The sequence below is a fragment of the Coloeus monedula genome (assembly GCF_965178545.1).
Source record: "Coloeus monedula genome assembly, chromosome: 2".
In the NCBI taxonomy this organism is placed as follows: domain Eukaryota; kingdom Metazoa; phylum Chordata; class Aves; order Passeriformes; family Corvidae; genus Coloeus; species Coloeus monedula.
In genome coordinates, this window is record NC_138782.1 from 106,134,202 (window position 1) to 106,157,193 (window position 22,992).

Genomic DNA, 22,992 nt, shown 5'->3' on the forward strand with positions numbered 1-22,992 from the left:
GTTGGGAATCAACTGCCATGATTTTAAGAAAGAACTCATAAAGCAGTTTCATACATAAATGTGGTTTTGCTTAAAATCCTCAAGGAAACAGAAATTTTTGATTTAGATTTACATAGTAATATAAACAGAAGGAAATTTCTCCACACTTGTTACATGACCAATGTGTTGATTATGCACTTAAACCCTGAACATACTGTGTTATATAAGTATAATTCTGTCTGTGTGAGCTGTGGTGCTGTGGAAAATAATGACTGGCACCATTAACAGTACCTAACCAAAATTCTTTATACTCAGAGACAACAGGACTGACAGGAAAGTGGGTTTTTACTTGTTACTACCTATCAGGACAATGAACAGCTTGGAGAGCAGATAGCAGCTCAGAGGTTATTGCAGTAATCACGGGGTTGATTCTGCATCATAAGATACATTTTCATATGTAGGCTTTTGCAAACACACAGAACCTTTTCTTTTATGTTGATAGTGTGATTTCTCTCTACTAAACCTTAAATTATTCTTGTAAATACTGTTAATTTATCAGCCATAAATCTCAAAGTTCTCTCCCAGACAAGATAGCACCTGTACTGAGGCAGGCTGCCAGCTCTGTGTACCCTTCTGAAGTCCCCCACTAGAATCATGTTTGGTCTGAATATGCAGCATCTTGAACTTTACCTCTGCAGGAGTTGCAAAACAGGAGAGTTATGACTTAACATCTCTGTTAGGTAGATTTTATTTTTACTTTCTCAATATAGCTTTCTTAATATACAGGGTGCCATAAATTGTTTATGAGACAAAAACCTTTACAGAAAGAAAATAGAGAGAGCAGCTCCATAAGCTTTGTCCATGGAAACTACTGTAATGTGAAAAGACTGGAGAAAGTTAAACTATTTGAGGAGAGTGATGCTGTCTCAGTACAGTAGAGTTGTGATTGTATTTAAAAATATCTTAAATTAATCTTTCAGTTGAAAAATTACTATATTAAAAATGACTGTTATCAGTTCAGCAAAATAAAGTTCACATAGAGGCTACCATGAGCTAATATTTCTGCATTTAAATATTTTGGAGTGATTACAATTTTTTTTCCTTCTCATGATACAGCACTTGCAAATGCTGTTTATAAAAAGAAATTGGCTCCTCTTTAACCTGTGTCATGTATTGAAATCACAGGACACTGTTTAAAACTGGCATCAAAACTTCTGTTTATATTTAATAATTATCCAGTGAAACTTGTTGCTAGAGGATCTCACAGAGGGTATGGACTGAGCAGGAATCTAAAAACTGATGTGAAGCCTACATGAACTGTGAGTCTGAGAACATTCTCTGTGAATGCTGTATCAGCTACTATTCCATATTTATCTTTGGTTGAAAACACCAACAGAGGAAGTAGCAACGAAGTTGTGAAGTCCTGAGAGTGTGAAAATGGGAAGGGAGTGAGGGAGAAGCAGCTGCTGGGGTTGTTGGGGAACACTGGGAAGAAGGCAAAGAAACTGTGGCCTGGCTGTGTGGGTGTGACAGCAAGGAGGTGGGGTGGGAAGCAGGTTGTGGGGATGGGAACCTTGGGAAAAGTCTGGGAAACATTGTCATAATTTATGAAAGTTATAGAGAAAGGTCCTCTGACAGTTATTATTCCATTTATGGGTATATTGATCAGAAGTGTTTGGTGATGGTCACCCTTGGACATGGACACTGGATGCATTGATCTAGAAACAGCAGCCACTGGATACATTGATGTTGCACAGGAGAAATGACCACACTTGTTAGTGCCTCCTGGTGAAAGCAGAAAGATCCTGAAATCGGATGGCATAGAAAATGACAAAGGCTTCAGGAATACAGTGTGCTGGGAAAGATGCACACCCACTTCTTGAAGAATTTGGAAAATAAACATTAGGCAGCATATTAAAATGATTCAAATACTATTTCTGATAGATTGTTATGCTTACCCATCACAGCTTGAAAGAAAATTTATCAGAAGAAATGGGTGGGACAGTGGAAAATTACTCCAACAAACAGTGGTTCCTATCTTTTAAATTTGGTGAATAGACCTTTCAGCAGGGGCAGGAATGCCATTGAAATTCATTAGGAGTGGCATTTCCCTGTTTATCTGAAATGAGAAGAATTGTATTGGATTTCCTTCCCCAAAATTGTTCCAGAAAGAAAATGTGATCTGTCAGATAGCTAATAAATGGGTTTCAGTCTTAACACTTGGTGTACAACAGAAACAAGTAACTTGAGCATCTTCGTAACTTAAGTGCTGCACTATTTTCTCTTGGAAGAGTTTCCCAACAGCTTGAGGGTGACTTGGATATTGAGCCACTTCAGATTCAGAGTTTCAAATGTGAACCATGAAAGAGTCTAAGTAAGCATGTTTTTTTTGATTATTAGATCTCTTCCAGATGCCTTCCACATCAGTGTCCTGTGATCTTAAGACACCCATCAGGTGGAAAGTCAGTCCATCAGGGACTGGCTGCAGTGGGCCAGAGTGCCAGGGTTTCAGGAGCAGGAGCAGGTCAGAGCCAGCAGCAGGAGGCTGTGTGACAGTGCCAGAGCAATATTGAGGGAGCCCAGCAAAATCCCATAGGCCCAGTGAGTAACTGGAATGAGCTGAGAGTGGGTTGCCTGCATCCAGTGCTTGTCCTGTGACACAAACTGGCATTTCCTTTGCCATGTCAGGCATTCAGAGCAGTTTGGCAGCTGTGTTAGTTTAAGTTGATACATGGGAATAACACTCGTTCCCAATACTCCCAAAGCTTAAAGGCAACGCCATGCAGCAGTGAACTTAACTCTCAGCTGGAATGCCACAGCTCTTCCTGAGACCCCAAAATAAATTGTTTTAGGAACGTATTTCAGACTTTAAAAAGTCCTACATGTTATATTTTGGGATAAGGAGGGTGACAGAGGCAAGCACAGCTGATGCTGATGCTGCTGTTGAAAACAACACACTGTCCAGCCATGGCCTGTGATACCCTAATCCTCCAGCTGACAATGCCTGGTGGGCTGCCAGCTGTCACAGAGGGCTGTCACTTTCTAGTCCTCTCTATCTTTACATGCTGCATACTTAGTGACACTCACAGTGGTGAGAGACCACAGGCTCTACTCAATGCCGTATTTCCAGAGTTTTCTTTTTCCATCAATTGATTATTTTCCTACTTGCTGAATTTGCATACAGCCTAAGGTTAAACATAAAGCATAGCTGGGCATATTGGTTCATTTGGTAACTGTTATCAGCTCATAGGTAATGCGAGGACTCTCCTGCAGTGGGGTGCTATAAATAGCCTATTTCATTATGTAACAGTGGAAAGATTTAGAAGCCTTTGCCCATAGTCAGACATGCAACAGAAGCGTTCAGGGGTTTTGACAGCAACTTTATTTCACCAGCTACTGAAGCCAGATGCCTTATAAGCAGAGGAATGATAAATAATAAAATTCAAGCCACAGGTTTTGAATTTGAAAGTGTATCATAGCTGTGAGTTAGTGGTCAGTTTGAACACAAAATCTCAGGCTGGATCTTGGTGGCAAGGCTGCCATTCCTGCCAGCTGCCAGAAGTGATTTCAAGATGCTGGACTCAGCTGTCCCCTCAGACAGAGACAGAAGTCTCATAGCATTCAGGGCAAGTTTATCTGGTGTTACATAGTGAGTGATCTGTATGGATCTGTGTGGATTCTACCAAACTAGGCACAAACAGAAGACCAAAAGGAACAGATGGAAATGAAAATGGTCCTCTTTCAAATGTTATTGCACAGAGGAACAGGAAAGATGTGCTGCCTTCTCACTCATACAGTTATGGTTGTGGAGTTGTGCAGTTGTGCAGAAAGGCAGAATTAGATTTTGGCATTAGGAAACCATCTTGAAAAAACCCTAATCTATTAAAATCCATACAAAAATGATTAATGATGGTAATAAAATGTTGGAAGTAAAAATTCCTTGTGTTCTGTTCCTGGAACTTATAACTCAGTAAACTGTCTGACCATAAAATCTTATATGAATGTAAGGATACCAGCTGTTTGGAAGTGAATTTGTGTTTTTCAGAGTCAAATTTTTCACTGAACCTTTTGACTGAACTAGAGCACTTGAGGAGTCAGTTGCAAGGAAACTGTGATCTGGTTTACTGAGCTCAGATTTCTTGCTCTGACTGTGCTTCCAAGAACTTCGGCAGGTAAAATTAGCAAGAACATGATCGCTGGGAAATTATGTTCTCTGGAGCTTTGTTGTCTACAGCTAAAATCTGAAGGCAGCTTTTTTGTATATGGCAGAAACCAAGAGTGGCTTTAGTGGTGTATGTGAAGAACAGGGGAAAACTACCAGCTCAGGATGTCGTCTGAGGAGGAAGACCATCCAGAGACCCCCACAGGCTCCCCTTGGTCTTGGGTAAGAGACTGTGCCCTAAGGTGGCATAAAGAACACTTAAAGCTTTAGAAAAACGTAACAAACTGTGCTGTGTGACCCTCAATAGTACTGACTATCAGCAGCATTTTTCATCTCCTGATGAAGTCTGTGTTTCATCAATGGTTAGCTTGCCTCTTCTTGTTCAGCCTGGGGACTTTTAAAAAAAGAATTGAATAGGGAAGCTTCTTTTGCTTCTCCTGTGTATGTCAGGTTCTATAAGGAAACCTGACTGATTCTGTACTGTCTGCTTTGCTGTCTTACTGGCTGTGCAAAGCTACCCTGTCGAAAGGTAGCTTTTAGGTATAACAGAGGGAAAAGGATGTAAAGAACAGTGTTAACATTTGCTCTGGAGGTCTGCATTAAAAAAAGAGCCAGTGAAATACAGAAATGTCTTGCCATTTTTTCTCAGTAAGACTGAAGATGCCTTAATGAACTAAAATCTGCACTGATGCCCCCCTAATAGTGGCTACATGGTCCTGTGTTTTAAGGTCTGGGCTGATGCCTAATGCCGCTGGAGAGGATGTGGGTCAGCACAGGTTTCTGGCAGAAAGATAGAGGATGAATTCCCTCTGAAAGGGCTTTGGGTAGAAATAGGAACAGCTCTACTGAATCGTCTGGCAATTTGTTAAGTTTTAGGGAATGGCAGGATGGGTTACAACCAAGGCTTTCAAGTACTTTAAAAAAAGCATTAAAGTGGTTAAAAAAACAATTATATGCTTTGAAATTAATATTTATGGTTTCATTTATGGCTTTCATATCTTTTTATAGACACACACATCTATGATTTTTCAGGAAATGACAGTATTTGAAATGGTTTCTAAATGTTTGTTGTCAGGCATGAATGTGTGTGATATGTCAAGAACTGATATGTCCTGCAGGTACCCAAGGTATCTGAGACTTTTGCTTTTTGAAGGTAGAATGCATAGAATAAATTGGTTTAGCTGATGATGGGAACATTGATTTAAAGAAGTCTCATCATTAGAGGAACATGCAGGGAGGGTGAAAATGAGCACCAGTTGTTCTCACTATCAAGACACAGCTTTCCTGGTATTTGTGTGTTGGTAGATGTCTATTTTTGATGGATAGGAAGAGAGTTTATAGGTGTTGATTTCTAAATGAAACATAGGTGGCAACTTTCTATTTCCACTGAAAATTCCCTACAGACTGAGCAGAACGGAGGCTGGGTGGGGAGAGATGAGACTGATTAGTTCACTGATGGTTGGAGTACTAAGGAACATCTAAACTACAGTCAATATAAACCAAACCAAGTAGGAACAAGAAGTCAGGGATTTTTTTTTCTTTAAACTTCAAATGTCAGTGAATTCCTGGCTATCAGCTTTATTAAAAGTTAAGATATCCTACACAATATTTTAACTATTGCTTTTGTATGATGTGCACTTAAGCTTTAGTTTCCTTCTAGAAATTTCCTTCACATATAAGTCTCTTAAATTGCCAAGGGAAGTCACAGATCCCACTGCTCCTTTGAACAATCTGTTTTGCAGTGAATGTGTAAGTTTCATTACAAGTTAAATAAACAGTGTTATTTGGCATATAAAGAATATCAGATTTCTAAAAATAGATGTGCTAAAGATAATTTGAAACTGTTGCTATTAGCCTTTAGGAGCTGCTGACCCTGAGCTTCTGCTGACAACATCAGAAAAGAAGAACCATTTACCTCTACAGAGTTACTGAAGTGGTTCTGCTTATCACTATGTTGTAGACTACTGAGAAAATTTTGCTCCTTGGAGAGGATTGCAGAATATATATATTTGAGAATATTAAAAGCTCATCATAGCGAGCTCCTTGATAAAAAGATTCCCTAGGTATGAAAATAAAAACATATGAGCCCCAGACTTTGAAATGTAGCATGTGATTAAAAACTTACATGCTTCCAGAAGCAAAAATTTGTTTTTGTAAGCATTTAGACTTCAAACTTCCTCTGATTTATCATGATGTTGCAAGAGGAACAGACAAATATGATGTCACACAGACATTTGCTTTCCATAGGCTTATGAATGAGATTGTGCACTTATGTCCTTTCCAGAAGAAGAATAAATAAAGAAAAACAGATAAATTAATCATCATTGAGAGAAGCTGATATAACATGGGGGGATGGTGGTACTTTAATTTAAAGACAAGTACACTTAAACTTGAAACAGAAATTGTGATTGTCAATATGATGATGTGAGGTTTCAATAGAAAACTGTGACTCACCTGTTTTTTTGGGAATGGGGCTGTTTGGAAGGGAGGACTCTGCCCTAACCCTCTGTGACCTGAAGCCTAGGTTGCTGCCCAACTATTTCAGTTATGCTATCCTTAAGTACTTGCCTTTCTAAAACTCCTGTGAAAGCAGGATAAATCCTCTACAGTTGTTACAGCACTGATACAACTTTGCCCGGATACTGCAAAGATGGATATCTCTTGCACTAGTTTAGCCTATATCTAAACTGGGGAGAGGCTTCTGTGTGTGCCAGTGCTCCCTCATGTAGGGGAGACCCCATTTCACCACTCTGAATAGCTTTGGGAAGGACAGGGTAATGCATCTCCTCACTGAAAGCACTGTGCTGGCAATGTCCCCACACTGCACCTTGCAAAGGTGGAACGAGGTGACATCTGAGGTGCTCAGAAGTTCATGATGTTCTTCTTGTTTATGAAAGAGGGGTAGAAGACAAGCTTGGGGGAACGGTCTGGCTGTGAGGGAGGCACCAAATGTGTCAGGGTAGTGCCACGGTTTTTGACAAGATTGGTTCTTTCCTCCTTCCCTCCTCCCACTGCTGCAAACCCCTCAGTGACAGATTCTACCAACCTGAAAACAGTGACAGTGTCTGCAAGCACCTGACAAGCCGGGCCATGCACTACTGGTGAGGAACTTGTACCAGCCTCACCACTGGCACAGGGCTGGCACTGGGAACCACATTTGAGCCTGTTTGCCAAATGAGATGGGCTGGGGGAGCTGGAGGGAGCAGCACCATTCCTGCAGTCACCTGTGCCTCCCTGAAACCACGCTCGCTCTGGTCCCGGGGTCGGACACTGCTGCACTGTGGGGTGGCCCTGTTTGCTCTGCTCTGCTGGGGTGACACAGCAAGGTGCTGGAGCCACTGCTGCTTATGCCCTCAAAACACCAGACAGCCCAGACAGGACATAAATACCAACAGCAGCAAAGGGGTGCTGTGGTCATGGTAGCCTTGTGCTGGGCACAGAAATGTGATTTCCCATTTTGTGACCAGGACAGGCACAAATGCGGGATGTGGTGGCAGCTGGGCTTGTGATACAGGCTGCTGGTGGCAGCCAGATTTGAGGGCTGTGGAGCTTCTCTTTCAACTCAATATTGCCCAAAACAGCCACTGGTGGGTCACGTGTGAGAACGTTTCTGCTATTCCAGCCTGGGGCAAAGAGCAGTCAGATTCAGCAGGGCGACGGATCATCTCAGATGGAGACACGGTGCTTGGCCTGACCTGTCCCTGGCATCCCTGGGCATGGCTGCCCTCCTGCTGTGTTCCCCCAGCAGCCACAGCAGCTGAGCCATGGAGGGATTTTCTGAATTATGCTTTGCTGTGGGCATTGAAAACCACTCACATATTTAATAAAAAGTCCCTAGCACTCCCCCCCGCCAAAACTCCCCCCCCGACCCCCCTACAATGGAGAACAGGGAATATTAAGAATATTATTTAAAATATCCCCGAACTCTCCACATGGTGGTGTTTCTTTCAATTTGGCCTCATAAAGTTTGTTGGTTTTGGTTTTTAACCTGGTAACTAATAAAATACTGCGGGCTGTGTAGCTTAGCTCACAGATGCTGTCAATGCTGGTCACATTTAATTACAGAAATATCTAGGAGGGACATTAAAAGGGCTCAGCCACCCTCCTCATTACCAAATCTTAGAGCACCACTGGGCCTGTCAAAACAAAGCAGACATCAAGGACAACTGTGCGAATTCCTGCATCAAATACAAACTTCCTATACTGCCCTAGGCAAAATTCAGGTTTTATTTGCTAGTGTTTCAAATTATTAGGTAGGTGTGCTCTAAGATCTCTGCTTGAGACCTTCATGTTCAGAAGAATTTCTACAACTTTTACCCATACCACAAGGAGCATCTGTAAAAATATTCCCTGAGCCACTTGCACAGGCAAATTGAACAGGCACGCTTGAAAATTGTAACCTTCACTTTCCTCCTGCACATATAATTTTTAGGTTCATTTAACCTGAATCTTTTGTTGTGTTTTGAGATCCTTTGGGAGAAGCCTTCCAGAAATACAACACCTTGCTGCAGTTGCCATCTGCTGCCAGTGCTGCTGCTGCAGTTGATGCTGTCATGGGAGAGGGATTGGTTGGCTCCTCAGGGCAAGTTTCTACTATTCTCTTTCCAGTCCCAGCCCAAACCACTGGTCATTGATAAAGCACTGGCATTTCTCTGGGGCTGCAGGCAGTCCTGGATTTACCAAATTCCAGTGGGGGTAACAATTTAAATAGCATCAATCTCTTTGGAAAGCTAAGAACTGTATGTCTCTCACTGTGAGACTTGTACTGCACTAAACAGCTGTCCTGCATAAGCCAGAAAGAGCAAGGAGGGCCAGAGGCTGCTCTCACCCCACCAAAGCTGTGCCGGCTCAGAGCAGCAGAGGCAGAGCCCATTTGCCCGGGGACTGCAGTCCAGCGCTTCACAGCAAGGACACCCACAGCTGCAGGGCAGCTGTCCCTGCAGGTGTCAATGCTCTGGGCTCCGGGACTGCTCCATCCCAGGGACCTTTGCCGGGGAAGGATCTCTCCCACGGGGCCTGATTCCGCCCCTGCTGTCTGGCCTGCGGCTGATCTGTACCCCTCGGTGCACAGGGATCAACTATCGCCCTATGCACAGGGGCCGCTGTGGGCTTTCCTTCTGTTTTATTTTGGCGGCTTTTTTGCAGCCATCTCCTGAGCAGACTCCAGACTTTTCAGGGGCAGGAGCATCTTTCCCCCGCAGTGGCCTTACCCTGCCGTGTCCGGCAGGCTGGCAGCGGCAGCCGGGGGAGCAGGTGCTGCCTCCTTGCAGCTCCTTGCTCCCATTTTGGAGGGCACCTTCAGAGAGTGGAGGATGCATTTTTGCAAGGGTAAATAAGTCTCAGCGGAGACTTATCACCACAGATCTGCTTTCCTCCAGCATCAAGCACCTGTGCTGCCTTCTCACCTACTGAAAAACAAACAGTAAGTTGAACCCAGACCCGACCCTTGCTTGTGGTTCACTCTTTGGGGAGCTGACTGCAGGCCAAGTCCTTTTGCATTTTATTTAGGGCAGGTTGTGGGAGGTCAGCGATCATTCTGTATCTGGAGATCATGTCTCAGAGAGCCTGCCCTGTCTTAATTTAGATCTGAATGTTCAGCTTGGTCCATGGGGACGAAAGGCATTGAGGGCCATGAGAGTGGCTGTCAGCTGCTTCATCCCCCAGCTCCTGTCACCTCCACTGCCTTTGCACCATAACCTTAATTTGCACAATGAGTATTGCTTTAATAACACTTATTTATCTTATGCTGCATCAATGCAAGCAGAGTCTTAACCTCTCTGTTTCTCCTACTCTTTGAAGTGATCTGTGACAACTCAGTCTCACCTGGAGCAGGAGTTTGCACCTTGTCAAGGCCACAGTCCAAAGACTAGTCAGCCCAGGGATGAGATTCAGCAGCTCCAACCGAGCAGCTAGACAAACCTACTGAGGTCTGGACTGCAAGTGTAAAACACTCTGAAAAGTGGAACATCTAAGAAAAACCCGATCCAAACAGGCAGAAAGCACAAACACATCTCCAAGAACCAGAGCTGTCTAAAACCTGAGATCTTTGAAAGCAGTGATACATATTTGTTTCCTGCTACTGGCTTTTAGATGTCTACATTTAAAAATTTATCAAGCTCTTACCAGTCATGGCAAAGGTTAAAACTCCTTTCAATTTAAAGTCCCCCATCTCTGGGGGACTTTTCAGAAAAAGCTTCCTGAAAAGCAGCAAAAGTCTGACACTTCCACTGCATCTTCCCAAAGAGCTTCTGTTCCAAATCAATGAGCAGACAAGGGCTGGCCTGTCATCAACTGAACATTTCCCACTGACATCACCCAGGGAGCCATGAGGCTATGGGCTCCATACCAGGGTGTGCAAAAAAAGGGATCATTGTGTTGGCACCTCAGAATGTGTCCCCTCTGTTTTTAATGTGCACAAGATGGGGAGATTATTGAAAAGCCTGCATGGCAAAATGGTTCAGGAAATGAAGAACTGTCTTCTACTATGCTTGAAATTATGTATTTGGGGTGGGGAGCGTGTTGAGGAAATGGGACCAAATGATCTTGTGGATCTCATTGCTTTTACAGAGTTAGAAATAATTTAGAAATTGCAAATGGAGCTGCATATGGCTAGAGGGCTAGAGACAGGTGTGAGAATGATCATGGGAGCAGAAAGCAAAGCTGTGCTTGCCTGTGGAGTGAAGGAGCAATGAGAAGAGAAGGACATGTTTTACTCAAAGCCTTGTGTGTGGCCATCCTGTCAGGGCACACTGCCTCCAGCTGCTCCACACTCCCAGTTCAAATGCACTGTGTATTAGAACTGAGGTGAATGCCACCTGGGACTGCAGTTCCTGAAATCAGGAATGGAAGTGATCCCATACCACCCTCAGAATCAATTTTGTCTCTTTTGGTACAGTAGCCACACTCACAGGAAAATCAGACACTAACTTTATGAGAATTTACCTGTATAATATCATATATATCAATGCAGAGAGAAAAAGAAGCTCCTGGAACTGCTTCCCCTTCAACCTATGATCTGTATTGTTCCAAATGAAGCTAGTATCTTCTGCCAGACCTTCACCACCATCCCTGAGTTCTTTACACCTGTGCTGCTGCCTGCTGGTGCTGTACTGGGGTGGTTTCCCTGCAAAGCTGACAGCAAAGGAGAACCTCTGCTCAGCTTTGCAGAGCCTCTTTGTGTTCTGTCTGGTAGGGATGAATTTTGTGGGCTTCAATGGGAGTTTTGTTCAGGTTCAGCTTCCTGGGACCTTGCCATGGTGCTCAGGGACAGGAGGCAAAAGCCTGTTTATCCCTCAGTAGGTACCATTTAGAAGTTACAGCTCTTTAAATCTTCAACAAGTACCAAGCCATGATTTTTATCTCTACAGTCCCTCAGGAAGTTCATCATCAAAACCACAGACCACAGCACAAACAGGCAATCATTTACTCAAACACAGCAGGTACTGTATTACCAGCACTCTTACCAGGCAGTGGAGACATGCCCATTCACAATAAATTCTTCATCCTCCATTCAGAAAAGCCAAAAAGAAAATACCTGATGGAGGTATTTATGTGTTTTCCATTTTGTCTTGCCCTCTTTTCCTTTTTTCCCTTCTGTCTTCTGAATTTCACAAAAGCATTGGTCTGATCTTGTAGAAATGCTGGTTTTGTGGCTTTGCAGAGAAATGCTCTGCTATAATGGATGAGCAAATTGTACTTTGCCCAACAGAGATGGGGACCAAGGAATTGTGTGGCTGCTCCCAAGCAAGGGAGGCTAGGAAGCAGCCCCCTTTCATGAAGGCCTGAGTCAACATGGAAAAAGACTGCAAAAGGAGTGACTAAACACTGGCAGCTAGTCTAAATAATTTTTTTTTATTCAGGCTCATTTTCCCTCTGAGGTGAATTGTATCAATCATCTAAGGAAGACTGCTCAGAGGAGTAAGGTTGCAGAATTAGTCTAGAAATGAATCCAGTGCACAGAGTATTGCTACTTTTCTTTTCTCCTTCTTTACTCCTTCAGTAGTAAATCCAGGAACTTGGAGCCTTTGAACCAAGTGGCAGGCATCTGATCCATGGATCAGGTGAATAGTTTGTGCATATTCTTCTTTTAAATGCAGAGCCAGTAATGTATCTGCTTAGCAACACAGAGAGAAAATATGGTCTTTTTCATTCTAACCCAATCCTATAGCTGTTGTTTCAATTAATTGATTCATTAATGTTATTGTGTTCCAGGCCAAAAGAGTCACATCGCAAAACTTTGTAATAAGGAAAAAATTAGTGAGAATAAAGTGTTTCATAAAGGTTGTTTGCTAAAATATCCTCAAATCCTTCTGGGCTACAAAAAATCCTAAAATGAAATAAATATTTTCCAATGAATTTTCATGGAAAAAGTGGCAAGCCCCAGTTGTGCTCCCTCCTGCTTTTGCAAAAGTTATATTGCTGCCAAAAGGCTTTTGAAGTGAGGGATTTGTAAATCAGAAGTGCCCTCCAGTGGTCCCACATATTATTTTTGGCTGACACCTGATATTTATCTTCCCCTTCTTAGAAATGAGGCCATGTGATATTTAACAGCTTGTAGCCAGTACAACCAATTAAATTGGATGTACCCTTTAAAAAAAAGGTCAGTTACTCTGGATGTATCCTTATATTGAGATATTTTGTATACCTGCTAACCAGTTTGAAAGCTTTTAATTTATTCACTTTTAATTTTTTTCATCTCAGGAATGTTTTTTCCTGCATTGTGCTGGGGTATAAGGCACCATTATCTCTGCTCACCCTCTGCACATGGCACAGCTTTGGCTCTAACACCATCCATATTGCAATCTGCTACAGGATGGAGGTGACCTTTTAAAAGCAAATGATATATGTTTAGGCAACTCAAGGGTAATTTTTACTTACACAGGCAATTAGGAATTCTGCATAACTTTGCTAATAAAATCATTAATTTTCCTTTAAAATCTAGAAATTATGATGGATTACCCTACCCTTTTCTAAGTATTTTAGAATCCCATGGAAGGACTCATAACTTCTTGGATATTTTAAGGCAGAGAAACATCAGGGAGAGGTGTAAATCTAGGCTTTGTGGGATTTCCATCTCAGTAAATATCTCTGAGCAATCCCTAGAATTCAAGGATTTTCTTTCATTATAAATTTCTGAGCCTCTCCACTCTGCCAGTTTTGCTTAGAGGTTTTTATGAGTCAAAGGCATCTGAGGGGCAGCATTGTTTCAGAGAGACACTTTGGAAATTCAGTGGAAACATACTCTTTAATAATTAAATAATTTGAAACAAGTGTTTTATTTGAAAACTTCTGCAAAACAATAGTTCCCTTAATCTGTTTTAGCCTTATTAAAAAAAAACCCAAAAAACAAAACCAAAACCAAAACCAGATTAAACTTGAAAGAGAGTTTCCCCAATAGGTATTTAAATGTCCTTCATCTTTATTTCCTTAGCTAAATTGGATTCACTGTCCAAATCCTGGTGCTTTTGTAAGGTCAGTGGAAATGGAACAGTCATTGCAACTGAGCTAACTTAAAGCAATTAACAGACATGACCTTTGATAAAAAAAAAATTGGGTTCTCCTAAATCCCTTCTCCTGGAAATTTAATGTTGTGTGTGCAACAGAGGCCAAAACTTGAATACAAGTCAGGGAAGACTTGACTCTCAGCTAAGACTGAGAAATGAGCTGTGGCTCTTGGCCTGGTCAGTGCAGTGCTGACCCGAGACAGGATGACAAAGCTATTTTCCCTCACACTGTTGGATGAGTTTCAATAACCTTCTGCAACTTTCTCAGCTGCTCCATCTGTTGAAAGGGGATTATGTTAATAACACCTTTTGCAATGTACTGTGACATTCATCGGGCTGTGCTGTCTGTGAGCAGGGTAACACAGTTAATAAACAGAGTACAAACACAATAATACTTTTCTTCCTCTTCTGTGCAAAAAAGTAACAATAAGTGAAAGGAGTTTAAATGAAAGAAGATGTTAGCCCTATTTTTCATCTCATTTCTCTCCTGCTTCCCTCCAGCACCTGTATTAGACTTGTAAAGGACGAGCCTGTGAAGATGGGCACGGACCATTTTTGCAGCAACACATGTGGATATAAACCATGCTAGAAAGTCTGTTTTGCTCCAAATCAATACACTTTCTCTCTTTTTCCCTGCAGGGGAGCAGGTTGTGGATAGTCTGGCCCTAATGGTATAGCTGAGAACAAGTAGTTTCCTTTAACTCTTATTTATTTGACTAGTTCACTAATTTTATATTCCTCCTCCCCTGGTAAGTACTGCATAAATCTCAATAGATCAGGAAATACTACAGAAAACAGAGGTCTGCCAGGACCTGTGAAACAAAAAGAAGATGGATGGTAGAAGGAACAGCATTTTATCTTGGCATACCTCTGCAACAGACAAAAAGGTGGTTTATTAATAGTGGTTTGGCAGATATACTATACCAACACTTCATGACTGCAAGAAGAAGACCAAAGCAGGTGTCTAATTTCATGCAGGCTGCCTGAGAGGTGGCAGGTTATTGCACCAGAAGAGGCAATGGTCAAGTTTCCTCAGTTTTCTTGGCAGCTCTGGGCAGCTGGGTAGGAGAAGGAAGTTTCTGCAATGGATGTGGAACTACGAAAATGTTCTGGACTAAGAATTAACCCAGTGCTTACTGCAGGATCCAGATACTTCGCTTTTGCATGGGCTGGGTGCTTTTCTTGTAAGCCTGTAGGCAGGAAAGGACAAGTAAGCAGCCTGTGGGGATAGATCCATGTTTGGCAGAAAGGCTGGGAAGAGATGGGGGTTAATGGCAAGAGTGAAGCAGAGTTGGAGGGTGAGGTGTTGGGGAGGATGAAAGTTTGGTAAGAAAGTTTCACAGATGCATAGGCTTGGCAGAAAGATCTCTGAATGTAGAAACTGAGATTGAGATAGAAATTAAAGCAAGTTTTGTAATAGAGTAAAAGATGTTTTGCTGAACCAATGATCACTGAATAACTGAGAAGGCAAAGGCTGGAGGTGAGTTGGAAGGAGATTTTTATGAACAGGACAAAGATATGTGACTACAAAAAAAGACATGTTTTTCACCAAGTAAATAAGTCTCAAGAAGAGCATAAGTAAATAGAAAACATGTTTTTACCAAATAGAGAGCTATTGCAGGCAAACAAGAAATGTCGATGTAGCAAGAAGAAAAGAAGTCTGAGAATTTTCCACTGTAAGCTTAGATTGTAACTTACTCTTGTGATTGGATAATAATGACTATAATATGGTGATGGTAGTAGTTATGATAGGCTATAGGCAAATATAAAGGTATTGTGTATGGTGTTTATTGGTTGTTATGTGTTAAGATACTCTGCAAAGAAAAGTATAAAATGCTTTGTAACTTGAACAGAAAGTGGCTTCAGGTATGCCTACAGCTGGAGCTGGCAGCTGTAGGGCTGGCTCTGGATACCCACGCCCTGAAATGCTGTAACTTCGCCTATGCAAGAAACAGCTTTCAAGAGAGCTGCCTGAAGTGCAGACATCCTTCGTAGACACTTCTCCTATAGTGAGGGACAACAGATCCAGGGAGATGGGGATGCCGGCTGATGGGGAAAAGGTTTCCCTTCCACACAGCACCCATGTAAGCTGTAGGCAAGAGCTGGGCTGCTTCCAGCCCAGTAATGCTTTTCCTTAGCTTTTGACAGGAGCTGGAAGGAGCCTTTGCCCTCCACTGAGGAGGGCTGCCAAAAGCCAGAGGCATCAGACTCTAGCCCTTCCTCACATGGTACTTGGGGAAGAAACCTCAATCTCAGCCACTCCAGGGATTCCCACAGGTTCCATGGGGCTCCCACCTCCTGTTTTCCTGTGGGTTCATTTGATCTCCACCCACAGTGGAGAAAAAATAGGATGCTGCAGGTTTGTTACCTCATTTCAGTGAAAAGAGAGGGTTTGTTTGAATCCCCTGAAAGATTTGTTTCTACAGTCTAAAGGCAACAATCCTGTTGGAGTAGCTCAGTCCTTGGAATTGTCTCTATCTCTCCACTGTCTACAGAGGGAACTGTGAGCTTGCTTAGGCTTCCTCTAAAGTTTGGGAAGATGCTACTCACTAGGAATCTGCACAACATTTACACATGGGAGAAGCAGTTCCTCAATTTAACTGGCTTGTCTTAGTTCACAGCTATTGAACAGTGGCCTTATTTGCTTGATAATGCCAGTAGTTTATTTTCTACTTTGTAAATCCTCAGACAAGCATTCCAGAAACCAGGCTGGAGCAGACATACCTCCTGACTACTTGCTGGCCTCGTGGTAGATGTGCAGCATGTTCCTGACCCTGCCATATATGTCAAACAAACTCTTCAGCTCATTCTATACTACCTATGTGAATGATGACTTGTTCCTCACTATATTAATAAAGTTGGTGGCAAGTAGCAGAGAGTGAATGTCTGCCCAGACTTTTGAATGCTAAGATCTGGGGAAATTTTACTTAAATTAGGGAGGATTTCACAAAAGAGGCATCTTGTCACAACCTTTTCATTTTGTCCCTGTACAGCATGTGACAAAGTGAGCCCCAGCTGAAGCTTCAAAGCACTGCTGAAGGCCAGCAAACAGCAGTATAGAATGTGATTCTTAGTGCATCTTCTTTTTCTTTATAAACTCTAGGAAAATTTAAAACTTTATAAACTCTGGGATAATTTAGTATTGCAACAAAGGAAGCTCTTTTGACTTCTAAACTGATTTTCAGTGTGTATATGCACTTGTTTCCACTTTTTCCACTGGCCATGAGAGTTTTGCTGAAGAGAAATTGACTTTGATGGAAGCAGTATGCTCTAGGTGAGGTAAAAAAGCAGATCTATCCTGTGGGAAAAAAGGGTGGAAAATGTAATGGAAAAAGAATAGCAGGCAGTTACGAAAATCATCTTTCCAAGACAGGTCAGAGGTACATTTAGAGAAAAAAGGCTGTATTTAAATGTTCTATGTCATACCATGCTAAGGAAGCTTAAATGGATCATGCCCTAACAGTGCTACAGTCCCTGTTGATTAGAAAGGGAATCCAGGTGCATAACCATCTTTGTTAAGAATATCTAAGGGAAAAGGAGCAGCCCCAGGATCTGATCCCACTTAAAAAAAGTGACCTTGAAGTTAAGGGCAACTATTCTCTCTTCTTAAAGTCAGACAGGTACATCTGGGCTGAGTATAGTGGGATTCTGTCCTGGGTTGCAGTATATTCTATTACCATCCTCATGAGCTGTTGAAACCAGGTGGAGCAGTGTTTCCTTGCCTCCTCCCCCCAGACTATCTTTCTGTTAATTGCCCATCATTGACTCATGACTCAGAGATAACTCCCTCAGGACCATCTTCTGTTAATGAGCCCAATCAACACCTGGCCTCATGACTATTGTCATTGGCCTCACCCCATTGTGAGATGCTCCACCCAGAGGGAGGAACCAAGCATCCCATCCTGGATATAATCTGAGATTCTGAACAGCAGAGACAACCTTTTCACTGGATTCCCCGAGGACCGGAGCTACACAGCCACCACTGGACTTTCTGAGGAGGAGCAGACCCTTTTTCTACAGGATCACTGCTTCAGGAGGACTGCAGCCAACATTCTACCAGACTGCTACCACCACCCTGACTAACACGGTGTCAGGTTGTATCCTGACTCTGTCAGTTTAACCCAGTGTTTTCTGCCTTTTTTTTTTTTTTTCCTTTTATTTCCCTATTAAATTGTTATTCTGACTTGGTGTCTCCCACTAGTTTGTTTTCAAACTAGTACATATTCTTACATTAAATATCTTTGAATTGGATACCATGGAGACTCCAAATCCACTAACAAATCTCACTAACACAAGCACTATCCAGACCAGAGGAAGGATATCTTTCTACTCAACTAATGCCATGTAATGAAGACTGTGACCTGGGTGAAAAAGGCTCTGAAAATATAAAGCCTTTTGTTGCCACCTTAAGCGAAATAAGAACAGCTGGACCTAGGTGCTCGCCCTCCACAGGAATCCCTTCACACAGGAATAATTACATTATGGGCATTGCATAATGAAGTGAAAACAAGGAAATATGCAAGAGCCTGCTACAGTAAACAGATTATTTCTTGACTACTTAAGCTGTGAAGTTAGTTTAAAAATTAATCCCACCAGACTGGAGTATCAGGAGGTGTTAATTTCTTACAGAACCGTCAACAATCCTTCATCCACTGAAGTCAGGAGTACCTTTAAAGTCCAAAGTAGTCAATAAAATACTATTCACAAAATAGAGCTTTGGATGTTCCCTTGATTTTACTTCTGGGAAAATCATTCCGGTGTAGGTAACAGAAACAGCACTTGAATCCTCCACTGACACGGGTGGATCTCTGTTGGCCTTGGCTGTGTTGGTGCATACTGGGGGAGGTTTGTGGTGGAGGTCTCTCCATATTGTTCTTAAACAATAAATGCAGAAAACACAGTCGCAACGCATTCCTGAGGGCAGCTGGTTGTTCCCTATGAATCCAGCACTGCTTCACCACCAGCCTAGCTGCAGTGAGGTCTTCATGAGTGTAAAATAAACACTTGGAGTTGCTCTACTCAAGTCAGCCAGTCCTTTGTGGAGCATCCACTGATGACAAACTTCATTCTCTACAGCTTGGGATCTGTAAAGCTTCACCCATAGTACTGCCCGGCCTGGAGAAAAGCTATATGACATTTAACAAAGAGACTGATAGCTCCTGGGCCACTGAGCCTTGTTTAGGCAAAATACTGAAGGAAGAAGGAGGAGAGGCAGAGAACTTCTAGAAGTGTGGTATTGTGACATGGTGAAAGAATTTCAAAGCTAATGCCATTATGTTAGTATTAATTAAAGCCCACTTAAGCCCAAAGGATTATTAACATTTAAAAAATGTTTCTAAATACTTTTAAAGCTTTCTGTGTAAACAAATACTAAATGTGTACCATAGGAAAAATATGTTCCTGGCTCACTGCATTCTGAGATGCTTCTTTCCAAGAATTTGATTCAAAGACTTCCTCTTGTTCTGTACATGCTGTTTTTCTTCTAGTCAGCAGTGTTGCAGTATATATTGATTGGATTTTATGACTGCCTTCTTCCTAGAAATAGTCCTGAACAATGTGTAGCACCAGCGAGAAAAACAAATCGCTTGCAACGAATGAAGAGACGTGCTTAGCTTTCCCCTCCTCCTTATTTTCTTGCCCTTCTGGACAAGAGCCAGTAGGGAGCTGCTTCCAAAGTCTATTTATGAACATGTGTTTACTTTTGCATATACTCAGTCTTTACTATATGTGAGCCATGTGTACTGACCCAATGAAGTCAAAAACTTATGAAAATTGAGAAATTCACTTTCATAACAGTAGTCTGAGGTTGATAATGTTTCAATATTCTATATTAGAAAAACAGAAGCAGAGTGAGGTTAGCTGGGTTGTGCAGCAGAGCACAGACAGCCTGCAATAGTGCCAGCCTCAATGGAAGTTTCCAAACTTCCTGATCTACCCCTCAGATACAGGATTGTTTTTCCTTTTCTGTTGTTCCACTTCAGAAATCTGATCTTGGGACACAAGGTCTCTTCATATTACAAACATACCTATGTTCCACAAAATGACCTAAACTTACTCCCTAGAAAGCTGTGGCTATCAATCCCTTTAGAAAACCCTATAAAAATTACACACAACACAATTATTTTCTGCTGTTAGGAATGTGCATATGGGGCTTTAAGAGTTAAATGCTTGAAGGGTTTCAAAGAACAGCAAACCTATCTGTTTTTCTTTTCCTAGATGGACAAAGGGGGAAAAACTCACATGTGTATTTTAATTCACTGACACTTTAATGGAGGCTTGTTATGACTCTATATAGCCTGTCATGAAGCTATAGGTTAAAACGTGTTGTGCCCATCACTGTTGGTGCCCTTGCTGACTCTGGACAGTGACTTATATGCAAGTACTTACATATCAGTACTGACTTGATGCAACTTCCCTCTGTGGCAAAATTTAGTATTCTTTGAATAAATTGCATTCTGATGGGAGGCTAACCACAAATTGATGGACAGGGGGATGGGAAGCACCACTGGCAGCCTAAAATAGCTATGATACCCATAGGGAAGACCTCTGAGTAAAAGTCTACAAGCAAACAAAGTAAATAGAGAGAATAAAAAGCTCGGCTAGATTTTAGAGGTCAGCCCCAGATATGGCCATTACCTCCCACTTGCCATGACCTTTATGCCTCTACGGAGGCAGCTGCAGTAGGCAAATGGACAAAGGGTTCAATTCATAACATGAAAAGCTCCTGCAGCTTTTCAGTGTACGGTACCCAGTTTTGTGCTGTCATCTTCCTAATGCCATCCCCACTCCTGAAACGCATGTCTAAATTTGCACAGAAGAAAATGGGATCAGGGAAATGCCCTTTTCCAAAGGCTCTCCACAAAATTCTTCAAGGTATTTGTACAAGGTATTTGTATGTCACCCATGGCAAAGTTAGCTAGCAAGTGAAAACACAGTCTGTGCCCGGTTTTATATGAAGAGTAGGTGCAGCACAGCAGCAGTAGCAGCTTTGCTCTATGTACTGCTGGGTGCTGGGGAGCCTGGCGATCCTGCGTGTGGCACAAACCCAGTTCCTCAAGTCTTCAAACAAGCCTGCTGCCAGTTCAGCTCTGCTGCCATACCTGTTTGACCAGAATCCCTCTGAATTAAGTCAAGAACTTCTTAATAGTTCCTGCCTTTTTTCCCTTCTGAGGGTCCTCTGTTTACATGATTGAGCACCTATGTTGTGTCTCAGACTGAACATCAGTGGGGCAGATCAGTTTTGTTTGCTCTACATCATGAAAACCCTGCATTTACAGATTCTTCGTGGTTGCAGATCCTACAGTCTGCCAGATCTAGCTCTGAATTCCTCTGCCTTGTACTTAACAATGAGAGTCTGGATGACCCAAAGCCTCACCAAGGCTAAGCTGAATTTGCAAGGCCATGGGCAGTGTCAATACTGCGGTCGTGAAGCTCCACTACCCTTCAGCTTTCTGCCCCTGGCTGTGAGGAGGAACAGCCATTTTCACCCTTCTCTGTTAAAAGGCATGTATTGCCCTCTTCTGTGGTCTGGGGAAAGCTGTGGGTAGCCACTCCCATGTCCAGGGCTGATGGTGAAGTTGCCCAGGGAAGCCTCTGGCTGTGGAAAGGCTGATGCCATGAGAGAGGGTGGGGTGAACATCAGGTGATTTGGATACATCACCTCATGAAACACCTTTTGGTAGCCTGGGGTAGTTCCTAAGAGAAACATTCCAAGGTGCAGTGTTAACTGCAGCCTTTAAAACATCCAACAAAAGCAAGTGTAGGTGTGGTGGTGGGGCCACCACCTCTGCCAATAGTGGTGGCAGCCAAACACGCTCCGCCCAGCTGAATGGCCTGTGGGACATGACAAAACAGCCTTTATCAGCATGTGTGGAAAGATGTTAGATAAACATCTGATAATTCTCTCTGTGAGTGACTAGGGTGAGGTTAAGAAATGGGAGGAGCTCAGCAGGAAGAATCCAGACCTTGCATGAGGCTCTTTCAGGGTGCATTTCAAAGACCAGAGTACCCTGTGTTAACCCAGTGCTGGGATGTACTCAGTGAGGTTTCTGGCTAAATGAACAGCTTCACAGTGTGTTACCTTCAGTCCTAGTTTTATCTTTACTTCAAACTCTAAAGTGTGGTTAGCAAACCACCATGCCTGAGCCCTGCTGCAGTTTGCAACAGTTCCAGGACAGAAATGCCGTGGATTTTTTTTTTTTTTTTTAGTTTATAGGCTGGATTATTACAAAGCATTCAGTTTACATCTGGATTTCAAAATCATTTAGGAACTTGATGTAGTACAGACTGGGAGATGAATTTATTGAGAGCAGCCCTGCAGATAAAGACCTGGGGGTTCTGGTGGATGAAGAGCTGGACAGGAACTGGCAATCTGCGCTCTTAGCCCAGAAAGCCAAATGTATCCTGGGCTCCATCGAAAGGAGCTCTGGTGAGCTGCCTGCCTGCAGTGCTGCATCCAGCTCTGGGGTTCTCAGTGCAGGAAAGACATGGACCTGTTGGAGCAAGTCCAGAGGAGGGACACAAAAATGCTGGAACAGCTCTCCTATGAAGACAGGCTGAGACGGTTGGGGTTGTTCAGCCTGGAGGAGAGGAGGTTCTGAGGAGACCTTAGATTTGCCTTCTAGTACTTGAAAAGGACTATAAAAAAAGAGGGAGAACAACTTTTTACATGAGCAGGTAGTGATCATATAAGAGGGAACAGTTTTAAACTAAAAGTGGAGAGATTTATATTATATTTTAGGAAAAAAATATGTACTGTGAGGAGTGAGGCGCTGGCACAAGTTCCCAGAGAAGATGTGGATGCTCTAGCCTTGGAAGTGTACAAGGCCAGGTTGGATGGGAATTTGACCAGCCTGGTGTAGTGTGTGGCAGCCCTCCCCATGGTGGTGGGGGGTTAGAACTAGATGGTCTTTAAAGTCCCTTCCAACCCAAGCCATTCTATTATTCCAATGCAGGTATCCAAGTTTTCAGCAGGGAAGGGGCAGGGAGAAAACTGCTCATGTTGCAAGAGCTGCCCTGGCACCCATGCTGTCTCCAGAGCAATAGAGGCTGGGAGGGCTGGGCAAGCAAGGAGACTCCAAGCTGCTGTGATCTTCCCACCCTACACCTGTTCCTCTGTCTCCATGTGATGCCTTCAGACCCTGGAGCTACAGGAGTGCTTGAGCATAATGGCTTCTTTGACTTGGAAGCACCAACATGGGCCAGGTTTGAGTGAGGTGATAAAGCAGAACTGGTTTCTTGTTGTGCTTCCTCTGCTTCATATGACAAAACTTGTCTCTGGCTTCCATGTTGCAAAATACTTAAAACTCTTCTGTCGTCATCTCATGGGCTGCAGCCCCCGTGTGGCCT

General features: G+C 42.8%; 1 protein-coding gene across 3 annotated transcripts in view; it reads left to right on the forward strand.

Moving 5' to 3' along the window:
- Positions 1-4,179: 4,179 nt before the first annotated feature.
- LPIN1 (lipin 1) overlaps positions 4,180-22,992 on the forward strand; it is an 83,375-nt gene continuing 64,562 nt past the window's right edge. Inside the window, exon 1 of one of the 3 annotated variants that reach the window (XM_082303446.1) lies at positions 4,180-4,363. In XM_082303446.1, coding sequence (XP_082159572.1) covers positions 4,307-4,363 — 57 coding nt within the window. In that variant the 5' untranslated portion in view covers positions 4,180-4,306. The remainder of the gene's footprint in view (positions 4,364-22,992) is intronic. The other 2 variants (XM_082303447.1, XM_082303448.1) reach the window with 2 other exon arrangements.